The sequence below is a fragment of the Chiroxiphia lanceolata genome, chromosome 3 (genome assembly GCF_009829145.1).
Source record: "Chiroxiphia lanceolata isolate bChiLan1 chromosome 3, bChiLan1.pri, whole genome shotgun sequence".
Classification (NCBI taxonomy): Eukaryota; Metazoa; Chordata; class Aves; order Passeriformes; family Pipridae; genus Chiroxiphia; species Chiroxiphia lanceolata.
The window spans coordinates 83722564-83744272 of NC_045639.1; the positions used below are offsets into that span (position 1 = coordinate 83722564).

Here is a 21709-nt window from a genome sequence, read left to right on the forward strand (position 1 = left end):
TCTACATAGCTTTCCAGTTTCTTCCTATTGTTATTTTTCTGAAGTCTAGATCCCATGATTCCTATGGGGTTTTTTTGGTTTTTTGTTTGTTTTTCTTTTTTTTCATCCAGCTCATGTGGATGCATGTAGGTACTTTCTGAATTGACAAATGTCTGTCATCTTCTCACATCCAGGACAGGAGACCCTTGTCACTGACAGACCAGACCTCTGAGTGTCTGCTATAACCTCTGCCTTACTGATTTTTACATAACAAGTTACTGGAAACTATGTTATGGATTGGTTATGATAGAGCATGTTCTTCAGAAATCAGAGTTATGTTCTATGACAACTTAGGCATTCCTCTGTCAATGCTCAAAAGACAAGATTTTTTTTTTTTTTAAGTTCTCCATGCATTGAGTCAGTTGTTAAACTGAATACATTAGCTGCCACGGGGTTCGCTTGCCAGTCGGTAGTGTTGGGATTTGTAGTAAACACATCAGCTTCTCTTCTGTTCACTTGTTCTTCTTGTGGTTCAGTATCTTTCTGATTATCCAATACTGAGATACATGTGCCAACAAGGGTTGGAGCATAAACCTTTTTTGCATACTATTTGGACAAAAGAATTCCTCAGTCTTGAGGGTCTGTGAAAAGTCATCTATAATAAATTATGAGCCAGGCAGACTGAAATAAAAAATAAGACTTTGAGCCTGAAAAATTCAATTTTATCTCAGCTTTTTTATTTTATCTACTGAAACTTTTTCAGATATCTAACATTATAATAGGGATATATATGTTTTACTGGTATTAAAATATTTGGCAAATACCCTGATGTAATAAATATTTTTCCTATTTTTCTTCTTCCTGCACCATAGCTCATAAGTCTGTGACACAATTTTTTACTATCAGAATATATATTCAGACTATAGAAGAAAATTTATAAACTAATACATCCATGCTATGTTCGGTAGAGATGTCTTCAAGTAGTTAAATATTGCCCCATTCCCCAATTCTTTAAATGCTTCCCAACATCAAACATGTGGATTGTTCTCTTTGCAGTATAAAATAGAGAAGGCATACTGGGCAACAAAATAGTAACGGAGTAATTAAATGTTTCCCTTTAAACTGAAATAAACAGATCGGCTTATAAGCCTGTTTTTGCAAAAGTAACCAAAGTGTCATTGTTAAAAATACTTTTGGCAGTTATCTTCTATATGTTTTTTTTAATAGGTTCTTTAAAAAAATTACAAAATGACTTTGTTTGCAGATAGCAGATCAGATGTTCTTTCATAGTGATTATCGGCCCCTTATCCGTGATGCCAACAACTTTGTCCTGGATGAACAGACACAGCAGGCTCCACACCTTATGCCTCCCCCATTTTTGGTTGATGTGGATGGCAACCCTCATCCTGCAAGGTATCAAAGACTAGTTCCTGGTCGTGAAAACTGCAGGGAGGAACAGCTTATTCCTCAGATGGGAGTGACATCTTCAGGTACGGAAAATTTCACTTTGCTTCACTAAACAATAGTCTACCTCCAGGTATTCTATGCTTTCACTGTGTCCTTTTTCTTAATTTCTGGGCATAGTAGTTCATGTAGTGTGGAAGAATTGCAATGTCCGTGGCACTGATTGCTTGTGACAATTTTACTCTACAGTATTGTCATCGATCAAGTTGGTGCTACTTGATGCTAGAACACCAGTTAGCTTGGGGCTCATTTCATTACTGGAACAATGTAGGATGCTGAGTGAGCTTTCAGTTATCTCTTTGGGATGAGATTTCCTACTTTAGAAAACCTAGAAGTAGACTGATGTTCCACAGATCAGTTGGAAAAGAAACTACAGTAACTACACTACACATTTTCCTCTTCCTACAAGAAGAGGAAAATGAGAAGACAACGGAAACAAACAAAATGCTCTTCCTCTTTAGATGGAGACAGTCATTCATCTTAAACTTTGGTGGTCCAGTTAGAGAACTCTGAAGCCTTGATAAGGATACAAATTCTAGGGAGTTCCTTAATAGTTTTGTTCTCCAGCATGGGAGATGTTGGGAGGAACATGCCTATATACAGGGCCAGTGGCTGGCTGTTCAAAATTACCTAAATGTGTTTCACATGGGTAGGGATGGAAAAACAATGCCTACTCACTACGTGTCACTAGTTTAATATTAGTGTGAATGAGGAAACAGTGACTGGTGAAAGTAGCTTTAAATGTTTTCAAGATAAGCAGTAAAGTATTTGAATATTCTTGAAAATATGTGAAAACTGACTAATATGTGCTGCTAAATAGTAGTTTACATGTTTATGACACTTAAGCCTGTGGTGTGTCAGAGATTCCAGGAAGGATAACAGACAGTGTTTTTACCAAAGTATCTCTTTATCCTTATTTGTAGACCTTGGGATTATAAGCCACTGAATACTTGAATAATTTTAAGGAGGATTTTTATATTTCCTCCAAAATTAGAGGAAGAAATGCTACCTGAGAAGCAACTGTAAGAAAGAAAAAAATCCTTTCTGGTGAATGTATGCCATATTTTACATCTAACTTTTAAGCTAGTGGCGTTGAAACTAAATTTGATTTCTAGGGAAGGGTGCGACTTCATTGTTACAGCTACAGCGTGGATCCACTGCATTGTGAAATTCTCCAAATTTGAAAATGTCTCGGGCATATTCTCCAATATAATCTCATGAAACAAGTCAGACTGTGCACATAGACCCAGCAAAATTAAATTTAATGGTGTGTCTGCGTGATACATGAATGCCAATAGGAAGGTGATGTCCATAGCATTTTGTTTAATAGCAGGAAGTCGTCAACTGTTTTGACAAAGAGATTATTGTGAGACACAAGACTTTTTTCTGCCTCTTTATAGTTCAGTGACAACATATTCACCCTTATGCATAGGTAAACTGTTTATATAGTGTATATGTTCCCTTTCACTAAGGAAACTCCTTTTCTTTCTGAAGACTTATTGTGGGATTTGATGAATCTCACTCAGAGCACTGACCATTTATTTCTTGTCAAGTTTTCTGTTGGGGCTTTTAAGAGTAGGGCAAATTCAGATAGTCATGCTCTGTTTACTGCTTAGATGTACCTGAAGCTCCTTTAAACCAAATGTTTTGAAAATATCAAGTGCATACCAGTATCTTGATTATTTCATTTAAAAAGAAACCACTTACTGTTTCTTGCTAAGGCATAGTCTCATAGCTAGATACATAAAAACATTCCTTTTGTTTAGGTAGCAGTTTCCTTATTTCAGATCATTCTTGGGTTTTTAGTAGTATTTCCCACTGTTCTCAGTAGACATTGTCTGGTCACAAGATCAACAAATTAATCTGTTTCACTACATGAGTCAGAAAACATCCAGCTGTGGTTATACCAGAGCTCATTCCATGATTCCAAGGTTCTGCTGCTTTACAGAAGTTGACTTCAATAACCTTGAAAGCCTGAGAGCACTATCTTAAATATTTATGTTTTTTTCTGCATATGGTTATGAGATAGCTGCTTCTGTGCAGCCACATAATCAAAGCTCTTCGTTTTGTAGCACAGTTACTGTATCTAGTCTTTGATCTTGCAAAGTGCAGTTTAGACTGTGATATTTCTTTAGAATCGTGCTGAAAAAATAATTTCTTTAGCTTGTTTCTTTGAACAGTGTTATCCCTCATTACAAAGTTTTGCAAGTTCTGCTTTCTCTTGACTAGAGCTTCCCACCACTCCGTTCCATCTCATTATTCTGTGTGAAGGTGTCTTGACTTCCTTTTTGAATGAGTACTGTAACCCTTGTCTTTTTCTTCATTCCTCTCTGGTTTTTGTGACCTTTATGAGTATGAAAACAGGTTTTGTGTTGTTTATGGTGTGTATTTTGCTTGCTGCACAGAAACAGTATTATCACCTTGTAATCACTTCTGTGAGAACTGTGTCCCTGTTCTATTCAAGAGATCTACCCAAAAGGAGGTTTCTTGGCTGTTTTACATACCGAAGAAAATTAACATTACTTATTCTGTGTGGTCATTATGCCTATGTGGAGCTCAATCAAGCATTTTTACTGCTTGGTGTTATACAGTATAGATAATTGTTTTCCAATTCAGTCGGACCTCCTTGATATAGTTCTTTCACTGAAGCTTATAAAGTGTTTTATAATGCATTTGAGGCAGTCTGATCTTGGATTTGAACAATTTACATTGACTGAGCTGACAAACAGCAGTTGTATTAAGCTTCTGTGGCTTGCTGGCACTTGATCAAATTTAAACTTTTATTAGGAATCATGAGTGGTCATCTTTACCCTGCTCCAGGAAATATAATGCTCTCAAATATTATATTAAGAAAAAGGTTGTCCTGTTTTAAAAAATGACTTTTAGAAAAATAAGCATTAGCCTATACTTATACATGTGATAATTTATTCTACTTTTAACTTTCAGAGCTAGAACTCAGATGAGCTATGTGTAACATTTCAAAATAACATTTATGTGTTGTTCTCCTGTATATTTTACTTCACAGGATTGAATCAAGTTCTTAGTCAGCAAGCAAATCAAGAAGTTAGTCCGTTGGATAGCATGATTCAAAGACTTCAGCAAGAGCAGGACCAGAGACGTTCTGGGGAGGCAGGAACCAGTAATACCAGCCGGATAAACAGAGGTAGATCACTGGGGGATGGGTGTTGAGACTGGGTATTGGAAAACATAAATGCCATTATTGTCCATGATTTGTGCATTTTGGTGAACTACTGGACAGGAGGCATGGAACCATAGTAAATAATACAGCTTTCCCGTGTTTTTTGTCTTTCTACAAAATCCTGGGATTCTTAACATTATAAATCTATCTTTGTTATTGTCTGCTCACTCAGAGGATTGCAGCAGCTGTGTTCCCTTAGAACTAACTAGTCTGTTTAATCTGGAATTGGCCATCTACTTGTTTGAAATCTGACAAATAAGGACACAGGAGGGAGAAAAGTGGAAGGAGATGCTTGTTTTTCTGTAAAGCTGTTCCATGTTTCAGTGTCTTGCGCTAGAGTACACAATAGTTTTCAACACTTAAAAAGTCACGGTTAACAATCCAGTAGAGTAAGCAAGAATAGCTCATGTGGGGAAGAATATGGAAAAATGTTTAAATTTTGCTACTGTGTAGGTGTTTGAAAGCTCTTCCATGTGTATGGTTTTGTTTTGGATTTTATTGGTGCGGTTATTTTTAACCTCTTGACCATTTCAGTTTTTTGTCTGTAAATTTTACAGCTTGATTCCTAATTTCCAGTGTTGTGGCTTCATTTTTTTAAAGGTAGAAGACTGTTTAAGGAACACACCGATTCAGTGAGATAGCTCACTGTTTTATAATACAGATGTAGAGTGCAGTAGCGATAGCCAGCTTTGCATAAATGTTTTCAAAAGCATTTTTAAAGAAAAGCAAACATTTGCTTCACTTCAGATTGGCGATACACCTGCTCCTTTTCAATGTGAATTTTTAAACAGGGTGCTGGAGCCCAGTAGCTGTTTGTGTGTGTGTGTGACTACAGAAACTGCTGAAATAATTATAGTGAGTTAATATAATTTCTTTTAAAGTAACAGATAAAGTAAAATTATGTTTTCCCTTTCATTTTGAGATTTTTCTTTTAAATGCTACCCTAAGAATTTCAGATCAAGTACAATTATTGCTTTTTTGATTTTTTTTTAGGATCTGTAAGTTCTACCTCAGAAGTACATTCACCACCAAATATAGGATTAAGACGTAGCGGACAGATTGAAGGTGTGCGTCAGATGCACAGCAATGCACCAAGAAGTGAAATAGCCACTGAGCGGGACCTTGTGGCTTGGAGTCGCAGGGTTGTAGTGCCTGAACTATCTTCTGGTGTGGCCAGGTAAACACAGGCCAAGGTTGCAAAGAATTTTAGTCTGGTGAACCTAATTAAATTGAACAGTTTTGGAATTCACATCATCATAGAACCGTTTGTGAGGGGATTTTATGTTTTATTTTGTCGTCTCAAATTTCTTATAAAATCAGTTTCAGTTTGAAATTACTTGTTTGTATAACACTTGAAAAATCTTGGAATTCTAGAAGGATTGGGAATAAAAATGGACCACTTATTGAATTACAGAGGCAATGGAATCTGGTTGCCTCAATATTTTCTGACTTGTAGCATAAGATTACATGTTTTAACTTCTTTTATTCTTGTCATTATATGGCATTTTATGGCTGGAATACTGATGTAATCCATCAGATGCCTGAGGTAAATTTTGATTTCCATACTGGAACTTTATTTGTTCAGTAATTAACTCTTACGATGGATACTTTAATGATCAAGTCAAAAACCTACTTGCCACAGTCAAATATAAACTGCTTTAGTTCAGTAAAATGAGATGGAGATCTTACTTTGTTCATAAAAGCTAATTTTGAAGCCATATGCTAACTGTAAATAGAAGAGCTACGGTTCAAAGAATGTTATAAATGTTGAATGTTTATTCCTTGGTTTGGAATAGGTCCTCTCAGTTGTAGTAATTGCCCTTAGAGTTAACATCTCAGTTTTCTTTTTTCAGTAGGCAAGAAGAATGGAGAACAGCAAAGGGAGAAGAAGAAATAAGGGTGTATCGGTCAGAAGAGAAAAGAAAACACATAATGAGTCACATTCAAAGAGAAAACAAAATACCTACTTTCTCAAAGGTAAGTAGTCACTTGTACCTTATCACAGAAAGAATTATAGAATTTAACTCAGTGCATTAGGTCACATAAATTTATATTCCTCTTCTCAGTTTTAGATTTAAAAAACAGGGTACAGGGGTTTGTTTACCTCCCTAGAATGAGGAAGCGTGCCTGTACTGATGTTTCACTATGTTCTGAATAACAAACAACAGGGATTGCTTTTAGAACCCTCTGAGAAGGGGGAGAATCCCTGTGAATCTGCTGTTAGGGACGTGATCTGCTGTAGGGAGTCTGTCAGTATTAATCAATACATCCTGCTGCTGTTGTCTACTGTTTGATATACTCTCTTCATTTTCCATCTCACATTCTGTAAGCCATTTTTACTTTTCAATGGATAATTTGCAGGCATCCTCAAAGGCCTGTATTTTACTAAGCTTTTGATTAAGAGTGAAAACAGTCTCCTGTATAGTAAATGTATCACAAAACACAAAGCATGGGTTCTCCTCTACCATTACTTAAAATTTACTTCCTTTAATACAAAAATATAGTTGGTTATTTAGCTAGAAAAGCACAGATAGCCATGTGCAATGCATAGATAAAACTAATTTCAAACAAACGAGACATAGAAGTCTTTCTGTAAACATATCTTTTAATTTTTTTTAGCAGCAAAAAGACATAAGATTAAATTTTTTTTGCAAGTTATATTAAAAAAATCAAGTCACGACTAATAAAGTTAAGAACTGCACGGCCTTTTGCATACTTGTGCTATCTGAAAAAATGGTACTGATATGCTATCTTCAATGCTGCGGTCACCAACATTGTGTGCCCGAGATACACTGAAAAAAATATTTGTTCACTTCTATCTTCAGTTTTTGTATAGGAAGGAAGAAGCTCTATGCCACATGGCAGGATTCAATAATGAAATACCAGGACATCAGAAATCTTTGTAACTCTTATTTTTCTCTTGGGAGTAATAGAAAATGGGCCTCACAAATTCAGATTTTAATGAAGTTGTTTCTTGTCTTAAGGGGATGTATTTTGGTGCTGAATTACAGACTTCCTTTTAGTTTAATGAAACAGTTGCACTTCTCAAGGGCTTCTATTTTTTTTACTTGTCTTCAGCTACAGCCTAGTCAAAAGATCCGTCCTGATAACGTAAATTCCTACCAACTTACCATTAAGTTTCTAATTGGGTTACAGTTTTACTAAAATGTCACTAGGACATAAAAGTTAACAGAGTAGGCTAATTGGTCCAGCATTTTGGTTTCAGCAATTATTTTTGTTGCATCTTTGAAGCAAAGAAACAATACAAATGTTTTTTTAAATCTTCTTTCAGAGAATCTCCAAACTATAAAAGTATCACTGGGTCTTTTGAGCCCCATATTTTCATTGCAGATATTTATGCCCTTAAAATCCTTCATAGCAATTGTTACTTAAGAATACTTCAGTTTCATATATTTACCCCTGGAGGGTCTGTGATCTGGATTCTAGATGCTCAGAATGTGAGGGAGAGATAACTTAGTAAATCCTTTGGTCACTTACCATCTTTGTTCTGAGGAAATACAAAAAATCCCCAGGCAGTCATGATCTTTTCATTTGAGTATGTCAGTAAATTTTCTATATAGGAATTACTGCTTAATTCAGTAACACTTTCAGAACATTTAAATAAATCCTTCTTAGACCCTACTGGATACTTTTTTATGGTATCTCAGGATAAAAAGGTTGATTTTTCTTTTGTAGTTGATTCTTCGTTAAATATGTCTCTTTTTGGAGGACTCTGACTGTTGAAATATACTAATTCAAATCTCTTGAGAAAAATTTTGAGAGGAATTCAGCAATGGGTAGATATCACATGGGCTTTAAATAAGCAAGTTCGCAAGAAGAAAAAGGGTGTCTGATCTCAAGTAATTGAGTCTCCCAGTTAAATAAACTGCTCAAATTTTAGTGATTTTTATTGTTGCTTGTGGTTAGCACTAGCAAAAAACTTCTGTGATATTTTTGGGGTTGTTTTAAATAGAAATTAATAACTTAATTATAGCTGCTCTTCTGTTGCTGTGACTGTGTGTCTTTAAATACAAGCTATGTTAGGTTGAACTGGAAAGTATGGTGTAATCTTCCTTTTGCTTGAGAACACCCAGTAGGTTTGGATACTGATACCTTGTAACTTATTACAGTACTGCTGTGAACTACAGGGCTTTTTATTGCATAATGAATTCTTAAGGGTTTAATGAGAGGATTTATGATCTAAAGGAGATGGGGAACACCTGCAACAAAATACAGGGCAAAACATCTTCTAGTAATCTCTAGACCTACGAATTACAGCAAGAATTCTGTATAGTGTCTCATTCTACAGTACTGTGAGCTGCTCTGGGAACAGAGTAAACAAAGCTTGTATTAAAACGTTGTTCTCATATTGAAATTCAATTGTATTCATACCAGTAGGAAATACTGGTTTTTATATCAATTTTTGAAATTTATCAGGTCTATTCATATAATAATGATAAAATAATATTTTCTTCTCTTCCCTTCTAACTGAAATAAGTAAAAAATACAGAAGTAAAATGAACAGGAGGGCAGGAATGAATGTCAGCATTTTGGATTACATGCTAAATTGTAGGTCAATAAGGAAGTGCACAGAGCAGCTGTAATTACATTTTGAGGAGATTCCAAAGTCCTATTGCTAACTTTTAGTCCAGGGTCATTGTAGGGTGTGATAAAAGTAGTACAAAATTATACTTCAATCCTTTTTCTTTAACAATATCTGCAATTTAGATGGAAGTCACATAAACATTCTGGTATTGAAAGCCCACATTTCTTTGACACAGGTCACACTGAGAAGTGTTTATACGTGATTGGTTAAGGGACTAATGGAATTGTGGGGGAGAACTTAGCAGCTGGGTGTTTTGACCTGAGTAGTATTTAGTAAATAGTATTTAATATCACTGACCTGCAGGCTGAATAAAGAACTCAGTTTGACTTTAAAAGTCATTGGTGAGGAATAGGGTTTTCTCTGATTATTGCTAGACAAAAACACTTAAGAAAAGAAACAGAAAAAACTTGAACCCCAAAACATTAATGAAAAAGGATAGAATGGAATTTTTACATTTTCAAAATGGAACTGTATTTCAAATTATTTGTTTTTAGGAGCAGAGGAGAAGTGAGATAAAATACTTAGGTAAATGTTCCCAGTCCAAGCAATTAAGAGTATTAGTTTAGTTAAACTACTAGGATTAGAGCATTTTAATAAATATTTAAGAGTGTGAAATTTCTGTATGCTAGAGGGTTGATGTGATGTTTGTCCTAGTAAAATGTGACGAAAATGGATATATTTCTCATTTAGTGGAAATTTTATGCTGAAATTTCTAGAAATTAAGGTGGGAGATGATTATGGATGGACAAAAGTAGGCCTCTATTGTGATGGGTGCAAGTGACTGTTGTAAACTAACAGAACATGGGGAGGACAAATGTGTGCTTTGTTTTGCTGAAAGTGGCTTAGTTGTGTTTGTCAGAAATAGTAGTTTTTCTACTTACCTAGAAAAAGGAAAGGAGGAAAATAATCTAAAACTCCAGAGACAAGCACTTAGTGCTTAGTGTTCGTTATCTTCACTGCTTTCAGAGCAACTCTTACCAATTTCTTACATACATGTGAGGTGGTAAGAGTAAAAACTAAGTAATTACAAGCACTGATACAAATGTGAGGAGAGTATGAAAGGATGCTCTTTAGCCAAAGAGAAAATATCAGGACAAGAGGCTGTTGGGGTTCTGATATTGGACATATGCTTTGCCTTGCTGCTTTCTAGTAGTTTAATTCCTGTTGTCTTAAAGAAGGAGGAACCATTTTCAGGTAAAAATAGATACCGCTGGTTAAAAAATACTATGAAATTACTACAGCCAAAGATGCCCAAAATTACTCCAGCCCTGTATGGAAGTGCAGCAGAACTGTGCTTCCTGGTGCTGTCAGTGTCATAAGGACAGTAGAATTCAATGGTCTGATGTTACCAAGACCCCCAGCAGTGTCCAGTATCCCTTTCAAATATAGGAAATGCCATCACTTGTATTTTGAGACAAACTGTTCTGACAGCAGCTGTAATTTCTAATGTATCAATACAAGTGCTCTGGTATTGACTGGAAGCCTTGGACAAGGTACAAGATGCTTGTCAGTGTATGTGACTGTTCATCAAAGTGTGTTGAGAGAGATAGAAAGTGATGATTGAATCTCAAATCATAGGTAATCTTGGCATTATTTCCGAGCCTACCCTTAGAGTTGAGAGTCCAATTTCAAGCTCTTTCTTTAGTTTATATATCGGAGAAGGGGAGGCATTAGCTGTGTTTCCTTAGTCATTGTTGAACATGCTGGTGATAGATTCTGTTTTGTCGAAAAAAACCCAACATTGGAACACTTTACAGCCAAACCTTCACATTGGACCCCACCCCTCCCCTAAATAAAGTTCTGCCTGACCTGCAGCTTCTCATCAGATTTTACAAAGCTGTGTTGAATAGGAGTGATGTTAAAATACAATTTTTTTTGGCAGGATGATGAGTTTTATACCTTATGGCCCCTTTTTTCATCCCTGCTTGAGCAGTAGAATTAGACAGGGTGAGATCTAGAGATCCCTTCCATCGTCAGTCATTCTATCATTCTGTTACTTATGGATATGTACTTTGGCTTTCTTGGTTTTTTTCCTGTTCTTATTTTCTGCATCTCTTCCAAAGTGGTTTGTTACCCTTAAGCATCACTAAGACCCAATATTTATACAGTGATATTATTTTCTCCCAGGAAGGAATTATTGGGGTGGGGGGGACTGGGACTGGAGTGTTGGTTTTTTTTCTTTCTCAAGCTTTGAACTACCAAAAGAAAAGGACTTTTCAAAGCCGAAGAGTAGTGCGAAGTGCTTCAGGATCCACAGTTGTATTTAAGTAGGGAAAAGCTATATTTGTAATAACCATTTGAGAAACTTCACCTCTGGAAAGAAAAAATAGGGAGATAAAGTTTTAGGACTTTGCTTTCTAGACAGAAGACAGGAGCATTGCAGTCAAAATGTAATGTAGCTTCTGCAAAATGTGTCCTCATTATTATAAAGGATACCCGACTAGTTTGTTTCATTGGGGGTTACGTGATTCCATGCTGTTGTACATGCTTCCTCGACTATGTCTCACAATGCTAAGAGGCAGATGGACTTTATCAAAAAGTCACAATTCAGTTATAACGTTGGCTTTCGTGACCTCTCTGCTTCAGTAATGCATCTTGAGAGCTTGATGAGAAGTGGGCAGCCCCAGAAGGCTGAGAGACAGAAGACTGTGTGATGGGCTGAGCCACTGGGCTTAGGGCTGCATGGGAGCCATTCTGGGGCAGGTCAGAGCAGCTTGAGGAGATCTGATATGTACTGGCAATTTGAATCCAGAAGGAGGAGTGCCCCAGGTCTCAAAACTCCTGGGCAATGTTAAAATGCTGAGCAGTCCCATAGAAGAGTCTGATAGCTGTGCTGTTAGTGATAGCTTCCCCAACTAGACAGAAAAACAGGAGCACAGTGCTCACTGAAACAGGATAGAGCAAGTTGTGTTGGTCCTCTGTGCTTTGATGAAAACTGGAATACACTTGTACAGAATGGCATGCTGGCCTACCCTACTGAACTGCTGCAATCATGCTTGCAGAAAGTGTTTATCATCTACCAGGGAGGGTAGGAGAAAAACTAAGTAGTAGAGTTTACATTTTAATGAGAATTGTTGTGGCTAAGGAAAACCGAATCCTAGCTACTGTTGATTAGTCAAGTTTTAGTACACTGTAAAAAGTGGGGTTATTTTCGTCAACAAGAAATTTAACTTCATGAACCAGCTTTCATTATACATGACAAAAAAGATCTTCTCTTTCCTACAAATTAAAAAAAAAATCTAAGAGGACTAGGTACAAGCAGTCTGCTCTGCTTAGAATACTCTGATAATATTGGACCTTTCTGTGTCTTGCTCTGGTTCTGCTTTCTTCATCTCTGTGACCATGTTTTTAACCATATCAGCACCTAATAGATATCTGAGGTTTCCCTTGTGGCAGAAGGAGCAGTGGGGAAGTATATCTCCTTTTGTGACATCTAGGAATTTGCCCAGAAACTATTTCATTGGATCTGAGCTAGGATGAAGTTCAAATATGCATGCCAAAAAAAAATTAGCACAAAACTCTTGAAATTGAGATCATGGCTCTTCCTTTTTTTCCAGTGGTTGGGGACTAACACAAGATTGCACGCTTGGTGTTGAGAGCAAGTGTTCGCATTATATCTATCCTACAGAAGGACAAAGTCTCTTAATGTTGAAGCATGAAGTGTTTCTAAATTACAGCCCTATTTCATTCTTTTAGGCTTCAAAAGAGCTTGTATTCTTTCCAACTGACTCATTCATTTGAACTCTTCCATGCGTCATCATACCACTTAAAGGCCTTTACTTGCTAACAGTCTTCTCTGTATGCTAAGGGATGTATTACTGTATGGGTCTCTCTTCTAACAGATCTGATCCTTTGTTTACTTCTCAGTAAGGGTCTCCTTTCCTGGGCCATTTTTAGTGTAATTCTGAGCTGTTGCAAGCTCTCAGCAGTAGTTATGTATATGTTATATGTACCTTGAAGAGAATGAAGATTTTTTTTTTTTAATAATTAAAGATTAAAAAATTGTGTTGTGTCTGGGAAATTTTAATTATTTCCAGAATACACTGAACTGCTTGGTGCTTATATTCAGCTATGCATGTGAAGTGTTTTCTTCAGCACTTCTTTATTTTTGGACTTTTATCTTTTTGCTACTGCAAAAATTGCTTCTTGGAATACTATTATTATAGAAAATGCTGTGTATTAATAAAATGTATATTCAGAAATTATGTATTTTGACTTTTGTGTCTTCACAGAACCATTCTCATGATAATTTACTAGACACCAGTGACTCAAGAAAACAAGCAGCTAATCAGCATAACTACCGTACAAGATATGCAGTAGAAGAAACTGCAAGGCCTGCTGAAGAGTTGGAAAATGGACACAGTTCTTCAGATGTAAGATCTTTATTCATGAGGCAGTCTTACATATTCCATTTCTACTCATTAAGCTCCTACTTCATCTAATTAAACATTATTTCTAGTGGAAACTCAAGCTACATTTTCCATTGTGCATTTCCCTTCACCTCTTTAAAAAATGATGTTGAATTAGATCTTCACATGCTGTTGTATATGTTAAGTTTTAACTAAAAGATAGTTGACAAAGGGGAGAAATGCTCATTTGTAAGGGCGTTTTGCAAAGTGTATGTGTGCAATGTTAAGCCTTCCTTATGTTTGTAAGCCTAGTCAGTGTGGCCCATACGGCCTGGCAGTGGTCACCGACTCTAGGTGACACTGCTTGAGCAGAGGTTGGATAATAAGACTTCCAGAAGTCCCTTCCAACCTCAACCATTCTGTGCTTCTGTAGCTATGGTAGAGAATGAGGTAAGAATACAAGAAGTTCTTGTCTGAGCTGAGTTGAATTTTTGTTTGATATTGATAAAGTGTGGAAATGCTACATGAAAAGACTTGAAATTGTTTTCGAAAAGGTAAGCTTGCCTTTTTAAATGGAGGCTGAGAAGCACTCAGATCTCTGTTAAAGAAATGTTGCTCTACATTGCATCTGTCCAGGCATACATATTTTCATACTCCTTTCCATTTAAGTAAGTCCACTAAAGTAAAGGAACTATCTGCAAACTAAATCCCTTTAACAATGTAAAGCTTCTATAATGCTGTATGTTTAGAACACATGTAAAGCCTAGAAAAGTTTTTGTCATATTGTCACTTATTATAATTTACTTGAGTTCCAAAGAAAATGCTTTCTTTTTCTCTGGCTCTCCCTCTACCCCTCCCCAACACCCTCTGCCCCCCTTGTTAGGAAGGGGAAGTAGTTGTTGCCAGTGGTGGAACATCGGAAGACGATGAAAGAGCATGGCACAGTGATGGCAGTTCTAGGTAAGTGAGAGAAAATTCCTGCCAATAAATCTTAAATAATTTTCTCTGTAAACAGTTAATGAGTAATAACTAAAACTTTTGCAGATTCAGAAGAAAAGATGAACAAAAACTTAAAAGTTTCAGGGTTTAATTGTCAGTCATATTACTAACTAAAATTTAGGGAAGGTTTTGTCCTTGTTTGCTGGAGCAAAAATTGTTTTCGATTGGGTTTGCCGGAGGTTAATTCTTTTCAGGGACACACACACTTCATGCATGTGGTAGCAGTTTCCTATGACTGTCAGGCTGAGCTGTGTAATGCTTGGTTGGAAATTAGAGAGCAAAGATTGAGGTAGCTTCACCCATCTTTTTTTATTGTTGTTGTTGTTCAGAGCTGTTCAGAACCAGAAGTCCTTAAAGCGATATCCAGACTTCAGTGTGAATCATCTTGAATTGACCAAGTAAACAGTGGCCTGGGGATGCTATAAGTTAAGCTTCTGGCAAGACCGAATGATGTCAAGGCTTTTGGTTACTGCCATTTAAGTTGTAGATGGAATATAGGGGTTTTAAGCATTAAGGTTTTAACTACTGAAATATTGTAGTTACCTAGACTGTTACCTGTAATCTTGTATTGGGTTATATTGTGTAATCCGATGCACTCTGAATTGCTTTTTAACTTTTGGTTTTTAATTTCTTTTTTCTTTGGCATGCCATACATAGTGACTATTCTAGTGATTATTCTGACTGGACAGCAGATGCAGGAATCAATTTACAACCACCAAAGAAAATTCCTAAAATTAAAACAAAGAAAGCAGAAAGTAGTTCAGAGGATGAAGAAGGACCTGAAAAACAGAGGAAGCAAATTAAAAAGGAAAGGAAGAAAGGTATTGAGGAGAAAGATGGACCATCAACATCACCAAAGAAGAGGAAACCCAAAGAGAGAAAACAAAAGGTTAGATGTTCTTTGTGTATTACAGGTTGCTCATTCCTGCTGATTTAGAAATAATAGGGTGAATAATTCAGTTACATATACAACTTATTATTGTCTTATTTTAAAATACATCATGACTTTTACTTGTAACATGATAATTACCAACTCTTGTAGGTCAAATGATAGATGGCTGTAACGATATGTTTTCTAAATACATTTCACTTCAGGAACACTTCCAATATCCTTATCACCATCCTTTGTCACACCAGAAACTTCCTTTCTGTGGATATATTGAGTCTTGGTATAACATGCTGGTATTTTTTCAGCTGTGCTGACTTGTCTTCATCTATAATTGCAATTCCTTTTAGATCTGCGCTACCGTGTAATTTTTTTTTTTTCAATTTCTTGATCTGTGATATTTGCATTATGCTTGCTACTGTATCCCCATCAAGTGGAATATCACTTGATCAGGGTTTTGTTGTTGTCTGTTTGTGTTTTGTTTGCTTTCTAATATAATCATGTCATTTCAGTTCAGATGGAAATTTTCAGTGACTTTGGCTATTTTCAGTGTGTTTTTTTAGGGATTGTTTTGTTTTTGTTAGTTCTGAAAACTTCATTCTTCATTCTTTCTTTACGGAGACCAGAAGTGATCTATCTGGTAGATCCTATTTGCTTTTGTAAACTCATAGCTTCTATTTTTGCAGTATCAAAGGAAACTAACTGGGTTTTGTTTTATTTGTAAGATTAGGAGTCCTGGGCATTCCTTAAGATCATTATTTCAATGTGTTGGCCCTCATTGGAAGGTAGACTGACAAAAACAGCTGTTCTAACATGCAGGCTGGCATAGTGTCAGATTGACTGTGAATCTGTGTTACGGCATGCAGGATGTTAGGTGGTAGTCTTTAGTCTTTGTTTAGGCTACTTTTTGTGTATTGTACAGTCATTGGTTGTACTGTCAATACTAATAGTATATTAGTATTTACACAGCCTGAAACCAAAAGAAGGTATCAAAAGAAGAAACCTAGGGAAGATCAGAAAAATAGATGATGGGGCACTTTTTTAGTGATTGAAGCCTCCAGTTTAGCTCTTTATGATAAAAGACTGGTTGACATCCTAGTATTTCCACTTAGATTAAAGCTGAACTGAGTGTTTTGGGAACCTTGCATTCATTTTTGTCCCAGTTATTGAGAGGTGGATCTCTGATTCAAAAAGTATCAGGCTTAGATATTTCAGATTTTTAAAGATGAGCTGCTCCTTTCTTGAGTCACAAGAAAGTATTAGGCTGGAAAGAATTGCAGAAAATCATCTCTTTCCTCTGCTACTAGGCTGGATTAATTATACCTGTAATTCCTAGCAGATGTTTGTCTTTGAAGCTTCCTGTGGTACATTTGACCTCCTTCCTGGGCAGAGAGCTCACAGTTGTTTCTGATAGAAAGTTTTCCTGATCCAAAATTTGGGCTTTACATTGAGGAAAGAAGTTTTGACTGTCTTTGTAGCCAGACACAAAATCTTAGGAATTAGGAAAAGAGTAGAGAAAGATTGACATTCATCTGTACTAGTGCATAGGCTTCATGATCTTGAATGGTGCTTACATTTCTAATCCCCCTCCACCAAAAATCAGTCTAAAAAATGATACAGCAGTGAACAAGGGCAAGAAAGGAGCACCCAGGAAGACCAAAGGGTACAGAATGTTTTTTCCTTATGTGCAGATGCAAAGAGACCAACTCTTAAAAGGGCAAAAGTTTGGATGAGATATGATTAAAAAGCTTGTATAAAACTGTCATAGTTTAGAAATGAATAAATTCAGAATTATTTCCTTCCTTATTTTGTTACACTGAGATGTAGCACCCAATGACACAGACATGAAGCTCAAAAAAAAGAGTTTTCCCATTTCACCCCTACCCTCTACAAGTAGACAAAAACCCCTAACCCACCTGGGCATGTAGTCAGGCTGTGGAAATAATTACCAAAGGACTTAGTAGAGTTTCAGAAGCTATTAGATAAAGTTACTGGGAATAGTCTCTTCCTGATGATTAATTGAGATCAGGCTTGGCTTCCAGAAGGTCTTAAACTGATGATTAACATGTGAAGTTATAACAAAGAAAGATTTTTCTGGGTAAATGCTATTTCTTATTAACTTCCCATAATCTACCTATGAGCTAGACACTTTTCTCTGACACAGTGTAATCAGGTTTTCCCAAGATAGACCTGCTTAAACCTCAGAATTCACAAGGTGCTTCTGTGTTATTGATTTATTACAATGGAGAGGTTCTGGTTTGGGGTTTTTCTGCGGGGTTTTGTTTTGTTTTGTTTTACCTATATGTATGCTTTTTTCCTGTGACACACAATGGTGCACTCAAAGTACTTATCATTTGAAACCACATTTGAATTTATGCAATGGAATTACACTTGGAGCATCCTATTTGCAGTCTGGGAATGCAGAGTCTTCCGTCTGTGGCTATATGGAGTGGTTTTCTATACCACTGTCCTAGACTGCTTTCTGTACACACACAAGATTCTGTCAGTAATTTCAAAGCAGCTTTGCATGAATGGTTGCACAACCCCCTGTTTTATCTGGCCTATTAGATACAGATGTGCAGTGTTCACAGAGAACCAGTGACTGCAGTGAGCTTCATTGCATACAAGTATGTGACATGGAAATATATTCTGAAAATGCAGTTCCACAGCACTTCACAGTAAATATACAAGTGGGTAATGTGACTGTACCCAATCCAGCTCATTTTCACATGATTTACTTCTGGTTATGTGCATTAATCACTCCCTCCTTTTATGCAAGGTTACTTAATTAAAGGCAGCTGTATAGTTTTAGTGTCTTTTTGGCCAAGGCAAATGTGTGAATTTGCTTAAAGAGAATTACATGTTTCAGTTTTATCTTTTTGGGCATGAGACATAGTTGCTGGACTGTTACTAAATTCAGTTTTTATTAGATGAGCTCATCCCACCGCCACCCCCCAAAAAAAAACCTCCAAAAGGCAGTTAAAATTTATCCTTACACTGCAATAATTTCCTTTTTACGTTAAATATACTTTCAGAAATACAGATTTTAATAGGCACTTCTCAAAATACAAGGCTTCTCCAAATGTACACAGAAAGTTAATATGAATGAACTAACATTTTCTTCAGAGGCTGGCTGTGGGAGTTCTAGCAGAAAATGGCTTGACACTGGAAGAATGGCTGCCTTCAGCGTGGATTACAGACACTGTTCCTCGGCGGTGCCCATTTGTGCCACAGATGGGGGATGAGGTATTGTACTTTTTCACTCTGTGTCCTTGCTTCTTTCAGCTTGTTTTTGTCCTTTTTTTTTTTTTATCTGTGAATTTTTTCCCAGAGACTTAAAATCAAAATAGTTTGGATTTTCTTAAAAACATTCTTCAATCTGGCTAAAATTTGCTTTTGCTTCCTATACTTAAAAATATTCCACATGTATTGCTTTGACGTTTTTAAAAAATTATTATTCCATGCTGTTGCAGTAGCATTCCTTCTTGTACAGTCTTCAGTGTGTTAATTTCCTTATGACACCTGTATACAAGTTGTGTGAGATGCTTTATGTAGTGAAAATATTCCTTAATTGTAGAGCATCTTGTATACTGAAGAATAGGTAAGAAATAATACGAAATTAAGTTTGGAACACTTACTTCAGTTTGAGACTTCAAGTAAAAAACAGGAATTAAACCTCTGTAGGGAGGTTGTGGGTTTTTTTGCTTGGTTTTGGGTGTGGGGTGTTATTTGGATTTTTTAAAATTCATTTATTCTGAAGAAAAACTGTCCTTTTCGACTTGTGTTTCTGATATCAGAAAACTGCTGGTATCTTACAGCAGAAAACCACAAGAGAAGTTTGATATGTGTTTTATACAAACCAGACTGTAAACACTTTGTAAACATGACCCAGATATCTCAAAATACAGTAGCAAAAGGACACCCACCAATTTCTACTTTGGAATATGTAGCAAGTGAACATTACAGAGAATTGTATGAATAAGTAGTATCAGATGGAATGCAATCTTGAAAGCCAGAGTCTGTGCATGTTTCTTAAAATCCCCTCAGGTTAAAATATGAGGAAATAGCTGGCTTATACTGTAATGGGTACTTTGTCTCTTTGGGGAGCACCACATTTTCTGAGGTAGTAAACAGAGTTGTTGTATAGCTCACACCTTCAGAATGCTGTTGGAGAAATACTTGACATGGTGGCAAAGTTACTTAACTTTAATCTTGAGCTAAAGCTTTTTGTAGGCGCCACCTTAAACTGAATCAGGAGCAGAGGCTGCATGTGCAAGCAGTTTTGTCTTTACTGGATCACTTCACTGATGCAGTTGACGGCTATATCGACATTGCTAGTGAGGGAGGGAAGGAGCATTTCAAGTTGAGAGTTGCAAATGGAGAAAATTCTTATGGATTTATACCCTCCAACAAGCATGTTTTGGAGATGGTGCTATTCAAAAGATCAAGTCCAAATAAATGTATTTTGTGCCTGATACTATCTGGATACAGTGAAGCAACCCAAGATTTATCTTTACCTTACCTTACAAAGATTGATCTGACCTTACCTTTACCTTTTAGCATCGCATTGGTTTAGTAACATGAACTGGTGTGTTTGGGTTGGAACCTACTGAATAGCATGTACAGTGAGTGTGTACTAGGAATATCTAAGTAGGGTGCATCCTTTTGCTGAAAATGCTTTATATTGGCAAACAGGAATTTTCCTGTCCTGTGCCTAGAAAGTAGGAATAGTTGCTCCAACAGAGAATATGTTTGTAATCAAGCTACTCTGTGTGAAATCCCATCTCTGATACTTGTCTTCCCCAGACTTACTTCAGATTTTACTTCAGAAAAGAAATTATTAATTTAGAAAGTTACTTTTGAGATTCACAGAAAATAAAAGGTTGGTTTAATTAGAGTAATGTGGTGAGAAGAGGTCTCGTGTGTCCTTCCAACATTTTAGTGGATGGTTGGTATGTTTTTAGGATTTCGGAGGAGAGATATTTCAAATTTGTTCTCTTAAGCTGTATAAAAAAGTAAGAAAAAACAGTAGTGCTACTGTTTGTTTTTTTAATTTTCCTCCACTTAATTTTTTGTGAACCTGCGACTTTTGCAGGAAAACAGACTGAAAAGAAGTTGATAGAATAGAAAGTACACACGTTGTATGGCAGTAATATGTTAGCATTTCAGCTCCTCAAAGTCTTTTTAGGGTAACTGTCCCATTTCACTTCTAGGTCTACTATTTCCGACAAGGTCATGAAGCATATGTTGTAATGGCCAAGAAGAACAAAATATATAACATTAATCCCAAGAAACAACCATGGCATAAAATGGAATTGCGAGTATGACTTCTTTCTCTTTTTTTGTTTGTATCTTAATATTGAAAAATCTAACTTAACAAGAAGTAAGTTCTTGATACAGATAATTCTATTGTGCTCTTAATGTTGCAAGATAAGGGGAAAAAATTAACTTAATAGTCAAATGAAATCAGGCCTTAAACTGTACTACTTTTTCATTTGCTTGAGCAGATACGGTAGTTACATTGCTTAGCAAAATATTTCTCAAACATATTCCGTTGTAAAATAATAGCTTGTTGTGGAAGACTGAATTTACATTCTTGGTTTTTACATGATCTGGCAGAAATATAGTATAATCAGTATACCCATATTTTCATGTTTCAGAAAGCTGTTATAGTTATCTTAACTTCAGTGGTAGTACATACTATTTTGTTTATTCCAGGAGCAAGAGCTGATGAAAATAGTTGGGATTAAGTATGAAGTGGGATTGCCTACTCTCTGCTGTCTTAAACTAGCTTTTCTTGACCCTGATACGGGTAAATTGACTGGAGGAGCATTCACCATGAAGTAAGGAAAGCAATATTATATTCAAATTGGGAGTTTTCTTGTGGTAGAGGGGGAGGAGAAAGCATGTGAGAGTTTGAAAGTTAAAAGATAACATTAATGTTAACCTTGCACTTTTGAAGTGTTGAATTTTAAGTGTTAATTTTTTTATGTAAGTGGTTTATGTTCTGCTTTTGCTGTTTTATCGCTTAATAGTTGTGTGTTCTGTTGTAATTAGGTACCATGATATGCCAGATGTCATAGATTTCCTAGTTTTGAGGCAACAGTTTGATGATGCAAAGCATAGGCGATGGAATATAGGTGAGTTGTGGGGGGAGGTCTGTTTGGTGGTTTTGTTGGGTTTTTTTAAGTGTCTAGCTATTTTCATGATAACTTTTTTAAAAGTAG

The 21709-nt window shown here is 36.2% G+C and overlaps 1 protein-coding gene across 2 annotated transcripts in view; it reads left to right on the top strand.

Moving 5' to 3' along the window:
* PHIP (pleckstrin homology domain interacting protein) overlaps window positions 1-21709 on the top strand; it is a 106750-nt gene that overhangs the window by 60297 nt on the left and 24744 nt on the right. The window contains exons 17-27 of one of the 2 annotated variants that reach the window (XM_032681208.1): window positions 1244-1469; window positions 4469-4606; window positions 5636-5819; window positions 6499-6619; window positions 13481-13621; window positions 14481-14557; window positions 15254-15485; window positions 18609-18728; window positions 20696-20803; window positions 21201-21325; window positions 21540-21622. In XM_032681208.1, the coding sequence (XP_032537099.1) occupies window positions 1244-1469; window positions 4469-4606; window positions 5636-5819; window positions 6499-6619; window positions 13481-13621; window positions 14481-14557; window positions 15254-15485; window positions 18609-18728; window positions 20696-20803; window positions 21201-21325; window positions 21540-21622 (1555 nt within the window). Of the gene's footprint in view, window positions 1-1243; window positions 1470-4468; window positions 4607-5635; window positions 5820-6495; window positions 6620-13480; window positions 13622-14480; window positions 14558-15253; window positions 15486-18608; window positions 18729-20695; window positions 20804-21200; window positions 21326-21539; window positions 21623-21709 lie in introns of both variants that reach the window. The other variant, XM_032681207.1, reaches the window with a different exon arrangement.